The sequence below is a fragment of the Lepidochelys olivacea genome, assembly GCF_965140295.1.
Source record: "Lepidochelys olivacea isolate rLepOli2 genome assembly, chromosome: 21".
NCBI classification, from domain to species: Eukaryota; Metazoa; Chordata; order Testudines; family Cheloniidae; genus Lepidochelys; species Lepidochelys olivacea.
Genome location: NC_140431.1, coordinates 14,414,160 through 14,424,098, shown reverse-complemented (window position 1 = coordinate 14,424,098; position 9,939 = coordinate 14,414,160). Strand labels below are relative to the sequence as shown.

At 44.0% G+C, this 9,939-nt stretch overlaps 1 protein-coding gene across 3 annotated transcripts in view; it reads right to left on the bottom strand.

Annotated features, from left to right (window-relative positions):
* UBE2T (ubiquitin conjugating enzyme E2 T) overlaps window positions 1-9,939 on the bottom strand; it is a 59,165-nt gene continuing 49,226 nt past the window's right edge. For 2 of the 3 annotated variants that reach the window (XM_084611355.1, XM_084611354.1), the window contains exons 3-7: window positions 9,068-9,137; window positions 8,268-8,373; window positions 6,327-6,425; window positions 6,079-6,162; window positions 1-458 (exon numbers count right to left, since the gene is read on the bottom strand). In XM_084611355.1, coding sequence (XP_084467481.1) covers window positions 330-458; window positions 6,079-6,162; window positions 6,327-6,425; window positions 8,268-8,373; window positions 9,068-9,137 — 488 coding nt within the window. In that variant the 3' untranslated portion in view covers window positions 1-329. The remainder of the gene's footprint in view (window positions 459-6,078; window positions 6,163-6,326; window positions 6,426-8,267; window positions 8,374-9,067; window positions 9,138-9,939) is intronic. The other variant, XM_084611353.1, reaches the window with a different exon arrangement.

Sequence of the window (9,939 nt, the reverse complement as noted above, 5' to 3'; positions counted from 1 at the left end):
CAAAAACAAAAAAGCCAGACTGGCCATATACTGTCCATGGGCAATGTTAAGCAATTTCTCATTCACACAATAACCATCATCACAAGAGAACTCTAATACATATAAGACTGATTTATTATTCCCAATTCTGCCTTCCTTCACAATACTTAGGCACAAACAATGCAAGACAAACAAGAATACAAAACATGTAATGCTACTGAAATAAAATTAAAAAAAACTTTAATTTGAAAACAAACCCCCTGCCATCGCAAGTATTAGGTCAAGCAGGAGACAAGTGAAACCTGCCATTGTTACGCATTCATAAAAATGTTTATTTACACAGAAAACCTCTATGAATCGAGGCAGGATTTTTTCCCCTTCCTGCTCATATCATTTCCTTTCCTTTTCTGGGAGATGGCAGATTCTTTGGGAGTGCTAGCTTCACATTGGGTCACTTCCTCATCTGGAGTTTTGGAAGCCTGGTACATAAGAGACACAAATGATTCAAACAAAGGTTACCTTTCTTTTCTGTAACATTCACAGTCAGTTTGGAAGATCAAGTCTGCCCTAGAAGGAGTGTGCGCTTCCTGGAGACACACTAGCACTTCCTCTTAGAAAATTACTGCCAGACTTACACATTTATACCACAGTGTGTGGGGGGAAATATCTCAAAGCACTTCAGACTACGGTATGCAAATCCAACCCTAATTGACCAATTTAGGCTGAAAATTAGAAGGTTTCTAGCCATCAGAGAAGTGAGTTCTGGAACAGCCTCCCAAAAGGTTCTTCACCCGCATTGCTCCTAGCTAATGTTAAGACAGAGTCTGATAAATTTATGACCTACGTTATTTGATGGGGTTGCCTGTGATAGCAGGGACTGGACTTGATGAGCCAGGAGGTCCCATCCACTCTTACGTTTCCTTCTGCCACTCTGGAACTTTCCCAAAATTCAGGAAGTCTGAAGAGTTAGAGTGAAGGAAAAAATGGAAAAAGTTTGGGGGGCGGGGGGGAAGGGAGGGAGAAATCAAACCCTAGACATTCATTCTACTACATTTAATTGCAAACAAAAGATAGAAAAGAAAAATATCAAAAAAATTCAAAAAATTGGTTTTCAAAAACCAAAATGAAAAATTTCAATTAAATAGTTTTGAAATTTTCATTAAAAAAAATAATCAAGAAATGTGCCAAAAAAACATATTCCTATGAAAATGTCAACCAGCCCCAGTTAACTAGGTCTTCATTTAAAGTACCATCACTGGCATCTGGGTCATCACCCATGAGACAAATGGGGCAGCTCACATTTGAGACCTATTTGTTTCTCACTCAGGCAGATGGCCACACTTGGGTCACATTTTCAAGGTTGTTTCCCCCCCACAGCCATAACAAGGTTACGTCTACACTAGAAATGCTACAGTGGCGTAGCTGTAGTGTGGAGACTTGCTACAGTGATGGAACGGGTTCTTCTGTCACTGTAGTAAATTCACCTCTCTGGGAGGCTGTAGCTAGGTGGATAGAAGAATTATTTTGTCAACCTAGCACTGTCTACCCTGGCGATTACGCCACCTTAACTACGTCTCTCAGAGGTGTGAATTTTTCACATCCCTGAGTGACATAGCTGGGTCAATCTAACTTTCTAGTGTAGACCTATCCTAAGTTCCCCTCCTCCCCTTTAATTACATGATCACATACACATGGAAATTTCCAGTACATGCATCTGACGAAGTGGGTATTCACCCACGAAAGCTTATGCTCCAATAGGTCTGTTAGTCTATAAGGTGCCACAGGACTCTTTGCTGCTTTTACATGATAACATACTATTTTTCCTGAGGACTCCCATCTCATTCAGTGCACAAGATGGACAGTGTTCAGGGAACAAATCAGGTTTGCATAGTGAAAGAAGCCGTTGTCTACAGCGTTAGAGGGCTTTCCCTTCACCCTCTCCCTTGATTCTTGTCTCGCAGACAGAAAGCAGAAGATCAGAAATCCAAAGTGCAGGCAATGCAATGTTTATTGGGGTTAGTTTCCAGCAAGCATGTGTCCCATAACTCTAACGTCGCAGAGCCTTGTTTCCCTCTGTCCTGTCCCAGCCCTCCTCAGCAGGCATAATTAGACCTGAGATGCACGCCCATAGTCCCACCCCTTACAATTTATGGTCATGTTCTGTTTTGGGGGGTTGGGGGTCTTCATCCCATCTCTTTTGTACCCCATGGAAGGGGTAAGGAGTGAAGGGGTGCTATGGTCAGGGACAGGCATTTCTTTGGCCTTTTAGTGTTTTATACCTTCCTCCCAATCCCCCTCCCAACTGGTTGCTTGCCTTTGCCTTGAGATAGGGGTTGAGGCAGTCTTCAAGTGTGCACTCTAGTAATACTTTAACTGCTCTTATCTATGGGGCTGAGAGACTGTTACCCAAGGGATCTCCTTACCCTGCACCATTCACGGTCTCCCGTGACAGTTACATTGCAATGGACGTGCCAGGCACAAAAGCAAGACCTGTATGCATAGGAGACAGACCTTTCAAATGAAAAAAACAATCCCTGCATAAAGAGCTTACAGTTTAAGTCAGACAGGACTTTGGGACAGACAATGCTCAAGGATGCAGATGGGGAGGACAAGGCTTACACAAAGTAATGTCACAAGGCTGATTGTTTATATAGAGTTAGTTCCCCATAGTTTTAAAATGTGATGTAAATTACTAATTTAAGGGAGGAGAGTGGTCAGGTTAGGGGAGATCATCAAAAGAAATGGGGTGTTAGGATAGCAGAATGGCTCCATGGCACGCAGGATCAGGGAGCATGTTTGGGGTGTACAGGGTGCCCATAGAGGTGCTTGGGGGAGAAAGACAAAAAGGGAATGTGACGGAATGGCAGGATTAGCTGAGCACAGGGCCCAAGTAGAACAGGGGCTGGTGGAAGTAGTGATTCCAGGGGCAGGCACAGAGCATCAGGCCCCATTTGTCAGACATCAGGCCCCATTTGTCTCCCCTTTGCCACAAGAAGCCGAGAGAATACAAAACCAAATACCCCACCTACTGGAGGAACAAGGCAAGTGCGTTATCCAGGAAGAAGGGAAGTTGGACAACAAGCACCAACAACTTTCATTAGTCTGGGGAACGAGACTGCCCAGCTATTTTCCAGAAGTCAGACAATTGTCATGGGTGCAGGTGCCTCCTACTGTTACAACTGCAAAACAATTCTAGTTGTTTCCTCTACAGCTTGCTGGATATTTGAGTGGAAAAAGGAAACACTAAGCAACTGAGGCTGCAGGCTGCCTTTGACTCCTTTGTTAAAACCATTTTAGTTGAAGGGTCAATAAACAGAAGCTATTCCACAGTTGCTGCACTTCTCTGATCAAGCACTATGAAGAGTTCTGAGTCACGATCCATCCTAGCAGCTGGTTGTGGGGGGTAGTAACAGGGTCCCTGCTTTTCCCTCTCCTCCACACATCTAGGACCTGATTCTCCACAGCCCAGCACCTGGTGCAGTCATTCACGGCAGCACAAAGTGAGTAACACTGCCATCTGAGCACTTTACACTGGCCTACGTGACAGCACAAGGTACAGGACAATGGAAAACTCAGACCCTGAGGAGCCCTCTTCGATCTCTCTGTAGTTGATATGGTGAGAAGTTAGAGCATCTCTTCCACCACAACCTCCCACTCCCTCCCACTGTGTCCAGGGGAGAATACTAAAACAGTCTCTTTGCTGAGCATGTGGAAACGGGCAGTGGCTGGCTGCATGTTGTTCTGCCTCAAGAGACCTCATCTCTATAAACTTGCCCTAGCACTCTGCACCTACAACCATTTGTCTCATGTTGTGCAAGAGGCAGTTTCTCATCCATCGCCACTATGACAGACCTGTTATCCTCACTCCTTTCACTCTAGGTCTAGGAGGGCCTCAACCTTGTACACATACAGGAGCTTGCTCAAAGAGTAAAATCCCAGGGAACTCCTGCTGAGCCGACGTTTAGGGTGGCTTAAGGTGGCTAATAGGACTTCAGGTAAATACTTTATCTGAAAATGTTTTTAATGTTGCCAAAGGAGTTCTGGGAAGTCTCCTGACCATGACATTCCATCAGGTGAGGGTGCAGAAAGATGGCTAGTTATATCATCTCATCCTTTCACTAATACACTTCAGCACAAGAGATCTCTCCCAAACAAACACGATACTAAGGAAACCCACCTTGCAGAAAGTCTTCAGTGCATTGACAGCCCACTCCCTTGCCCCCATTGAGTGTCACCACAGCACTGGGGCAGCTAGAGGCATAGTCCATTATGACTAGTATAAATTTGTTGGAGATCTAAAATGTCTAGCTCCATCTTCAGAAGCTACACATAAGGAAAGGGGTTGAATAGCAGGCCCTATATGTTTTATCCACATGCTAAAACCACAGAGAGGAGTGACCAGCACCTTCTACGCCTCTGTATATAGGGTTAGAACATTTGTAATGCTTACAAAACACGTAACATTGGCTAGGCAGCTGGTGTGTCTGTCCTCTGCTTTCTACTCTAATCAGAATCATGGCACTACTTTGTTGTGCTCCCCCATATATTTTTGTATCCAGCCACTGTCTCTCATTATATATACTCAGACTGCAAAGTCTTTGCGGCAGGGACCCTCAGTTCAGTGTGTACACATAGTGCCTAGCTTCTCCCCAGCTTGCCAAAACACTGTGCCACACCCAAACTTAAACAAACCAACAAAAACATTTTCTCAGCTCATCCTTTGAATCTCAGGCTTTCAATACCTTCCCTCGACAGGGATTCTGGCAGTCCTGCCTCCTGCAATTTCCTGTCTCACTCTCCATCAGCCAGGTCCTTCTCATAGCCAGCCCTTCAGTGGAACTCCCTCTATAGCGTCAGGTGCAACTCTGCCCCCTTACTGGGCTCAGCTGGGAGCACCTGCTCTGGCATAGGGGAGCTGGACCTACTCAGTTACAGGGGCTAGCCACTCTGTGACAGATGTCATGAGCAATCCCCATGTTAAAAGGACATAATCCCCTTCTATAATCTGCATATGACCTCACATTTCCCAAATATAACTGTATATTTATATTACACAAACAGAAAGCCAGCACCAAGTACAATAGGAAGGGACATTTTGACCAAGGACATTGGGGCAGATCCCAACTCTTAAAAATATCGCAGGACACTTTTCGTAAGTCCATGCAGAGCAGACACAGGAAGTGGAAGGACACACCTGAGACACAGGTCAGGTAAACTCTAGAAATGTTGCCAGCATAATAAATGTCAGTTATGGGTGTGATTTTTTTAAATGAACGCTTTTATAACCAGCAAAGAGCCCTAGTGTAGACACAAGCTATGCCTACACTAGGAGCACTTTACTGGTACAAGAATATCAATATACCATACCAAGAAAGCACACTTAGTGTGGACACAGCTACACCAGCAGAATATGGTCTACATATATGGTAAAACCACCACTCCAACGCCATCACAAATGACAAAAACTATACTGGTAGAAGAGCAGCTTTGCTGGAATACCTGCATCTACAGTAGGGCTTCTGCCAGCACAGCTCCGTCACTCAGGGATCACACACGCCTCTTCACACCCCAACTGACATAGTTATCCGAGTAGCAGTCTATAGTGTACACCTAGCTGCAGTTATATCAGCAAAAAAGTCCTTTTGCTGGTATAAGCCGTGTCTACACTAGTTATACTGGCAAAACTTTAAGCGTATACGAGGCCACTTACACAGGAATCTCTAGCTATGACAACGTGGGCAGGGAAACAAAGTAAAGTTTACCTAAACAGAATTAACAAAAATTTCTGAAAGAGCGAAGTTAAATTCAGAGAGTTCACATTATGGCACAATCACAGCCCTGGCAACCCAGGAACTCAATTCTATGAAGACAGGCAATCCACTCCCAATAAAAAAATACTGGAATTGGAACCTGAAATAGACATCCAAAAATGCACTGGGGTCAGTGGGTTAGAGGCAAGAAAAAAAGAACAGCATTGAAAATCATGCCTATAACTGCATCACTCACATTACTCCCTGAGGACTAGCAAGATTATACATGTGAAGATTAGCCTACACTCAATTCCTTTGTAGCAGAGTCAAGGCATGGTACATTTCTTACCCTATTTTGCTGGCTTGCATACTTCTCAGTCCATTGTTTGGCATTTCTGATGAACACTTCCTTGTTGTATTTATACTCCGAGGACTAGAAATAATAAAGCAAGAGACAAGGAGGGTAGACACTTAATCAAGCACCTGCAAACACTCTTAGTTCCCTATATAGAAGAGTGAGCACAAGTACCATATAGTCTCTGCGCTAACTTGCATGCTCCCGCATTTGTACCAAGGGAACAAAAGAAGAGTACATACTATGTCTGCCATAAGGGGGTCATCGGGGTTAGGCTCGCTCATCAGAAGCTGTATGGAGGTCAGCAATGTGGAGATATTCAGGGACGGCCTCCATGCACCCTTCACAGAAACAGAACAATAAAAACAGAGCTTAACAGGGAGAAGTCTGATCATTAGTTGACATACAGAAAACAAGTTTTCCTCTGCAGTTTCCAGACCTCAATGCAGTACATAACGTGGTTACCACCAGGTGGTCAGCTTATAAAGCAGGGAAGACATCTGATGCCAGATTAGTGGATCTCAAACCAATAAGGTTATGGCCTCTCCTACAAAGGAGAAAAACATTCCAGGACCAAACTGGCTCTCAGTCTTTTGATTCACCACAGCTACAGTGCTAACTTCCTTTATCAGACAGACAGAGGCACAGAGCTCAGACCAATTAGCCCTGGAGCTTCTATTTGGGCCATTTCAAGAGAGCAATTCTAGTGACACAGAGGAGATCTCACTCCAACTTAATTGACACTGACCCGCAGTGTCATCTGTCATCTACATCTGTATTGTATCAGGATCCAGGCTGTGATTTTTGACACGGTCTCCCACAGTATTCTTGCCAGCAAGTTAAAGAAGTATGGGCTGGATGAAGGGACTATAAGGTAGATAGAAAGTTGGCTAGATTGTCCGTCTCAATGGGTAGTGATCAATGGCTTCATGTCTAGTTGGCAGCCGGTATCAAGTGGAGTGCCCCAAGGGTCGGCCCTCCGGCCGGTTTTGTTCAATATCTTCATAAATGATCTGGAGGATGGTGTGGATTGCACTCTCAGCAAGTTTGCAGATGACACTAAACTGGAAGGAGGGGTAGATACGCTGGAGGGTAGGGATAGGATACAGAGGGCCCTAGACAAATTAGAGGATTGGGCCAAAAGAAATCTGATGAGGTTCAACAAGGACAAGTGCAGAGTCCTGCACTTAGGATGGAAGAATCCCATGCACCGCTACAGACTAGGGACAGACTAGGCAGCAGTTCTGCAGAAAAGGACCTATGGGTTACAGTGGACGAGAAGCTGGATATGAGTCAACAGTGTGCCCTTGTTGCCAAGAAGGCCAATGGCATTTTGGGATGTATATATAGGGGCATTGCCAGCAGATCGAGGGACGTGATCATTCCCCTCTATTCGACATCGGTGAGGCCTCATCTGGAGTACTGTGTCCAGTTTTGGGCCCCACACTACAAGAAGGATGTGGAAAAATTGGAAAGAGTCCAGTGGAGGACAACAAAAATGATGAGGGAACTGGAACACATGACTTCTGAGGAGAGGCTGAGGGAACTGGGATTGTTTAGTCTGTGGAAGAGAAGAATGAGGGGGGGATTTGATAGCTGCTTTCAACTACCTGAAAGGGGGTTCCAAAGAGGATGGATCTAGACTGTTCTCAGTGGTAGCTGATGACAGAACAAGGAGTAATGGTCTCAAGTTGCAGTGGGGGAGGTTTAGGTTGGATGTTAGTAAAAACTTTTTCACTAGGAGGGTGGTGAAACACTGGAATGCGTTACCTAGGGAGGTGGTGGAATTTCCTTCCTTAGATATTTTTAAGGTCAAGCTTGACAAAGCCCTGGCTGGGATGATTTAGTTGGGGATTGGTCCTGCTTTGAGCAGGGGGTTGGACTAGATGACCTCCTGAGGTCCCTTCCAACCCTGATATTCTATGAGTCTATGATTTTCAGAGGGGCACCTGACTCATAGGTCCATTTGAAAATCCCAGCCCTTAAAGCATTAAAAAAAGCAAAGAAAAATAGGTCTTAGTGAGTAACCAATGGCATGCATTATATAGTCACCTGTATCATGAGTATCCATGTAAACAAGAGCCAATATTAAATATCAGTGACGCTTTTTACAGCCGGGACAATAGGGGAGTTTAGCATCATCTGTAACCTTGTTGATCCCCACTAGAGTAACACTGCCTTACTTTGGGTGGTAATCGGAGAACATCCAGGCAAATCCTTCCAGCAGAGTCAATGTTGGGATGGTAGATGGGTGTCAGAAAGCGAATCTTCGGGGGTTCAAATGGATATCTTTAAAGAAAAGGTGTTAAAGGAACAGATTTCATTTAAAATATAATCTACCGGTAAATTGAATTTTCAGTTCCATTAGCATTCCATTTGCCACAAACAACACTATAGTGTCCTCTCCCCAGCCACCTGCAAATTCCAACCATCTTCTCCTTAGCAAGTTTTTGGAGAAAACAGCTCCATCTCTGGCCATGCCCTCTAACACAATGGCCTTGACTGTTTTCAGTTTGGTTTCTGTCCTTTGCACGGCATTAAATTCCCTTTTGCTGAGAAGCTAACTTCTCATTGCCTCAGATTACTTATGCACCATACAGGTCCTTTTTTTTTCCTTTCAAAAATATTTAAAGGCATCAAAATAATTTAAGGATCCTGACAAAGTATTTCTAGATTTTTTTTGTGCATTGTTACACACCTTGGGAGTTTGAAAGTGAAATCTTCCTATTACAAATAAATAAGTACATTAATAAAATCTCTTACCTAAAAACTGATTGATAATATCACAAACAGGGAGACTGAAGGCAAAGAACCAAACTATTATACTTTATGCCCACTGCTCCAATCCTCCTAATATACAGGATACCACCTCTTCGTATCTCACACAAACTGACATGTTTGACAGGAAGGTAAAAATAAACATCCTTCTTACTAGGTGTGTTCCCCCCTCTGCCCACCTTCCTAGATGTTGTGATTTAGTTACCTTTCAGGAACAACTACTTCCAAGTTGAAAACTCCTTTATCATATGGCGTGTTTGCACCACCCAAAATTTCTTAAAGAAAAAAATTAGACAACTATTACATTCAAAATGAGTAAGTGTCCCCCTCCCAACACACACTCCCATCATGCTTCTGCTACAGTCGTGCATTCCCATCACACCGTTTCTAAGTGTAGCAATGTCTGGATCTGCCAACAGAAGTGATCGCTGCCACCTCGTCACTAAACGTTTTGTTCTACCTTGCTGTGCAATAAGGTCAATAACCCCTATGTTTTAAGTGGGAACTGGGGGGGGGGGGCTAAACAATCATTAGATATCTAATTCTGGAAGCAAAAAAAAAAAAGGCATGGGACTGTTACAGGCTGGAACCGCATCACTGACAAAAATCATATTGCTGGAGCTCGGCTGAGCAAGTGCTCTGCACAGTGAAGAAAGAGTATGTTATGTTGTCTCACTAATTCCTTCCGTGTGGCTGACCTTTCTATCTTTACACCCAAGCAAAGCCTGGATACTTGCTCCCTTCTCATACTTCAGGAGTCATGGCCAATTTCAACTTCTGAAGGAGAGAAAATTTCTCAAGTTCAGACTGTGAGCATGATACAATAACTATAGTGAACTTCAGCCACTAGTTGAAAAAGCTGTTGAATTAATGTTCAGCCCTAGAACGAGGACTGAGAATTGGCCTAGAGACCCAAGCAGTCTCTTCCATTAAGGTGGCAAAGCTAACGTTTAGGATTACAGGGCCATAATCTTCAATAGTGCTCCCCTGTATCGTTTCTTCTGGAAGTCAGTGCCTGAAATGGAGTTAATCTAAAGGGCCAAAGGCCGAGTTATGGAGGAAAAACTCTGTAGGTGC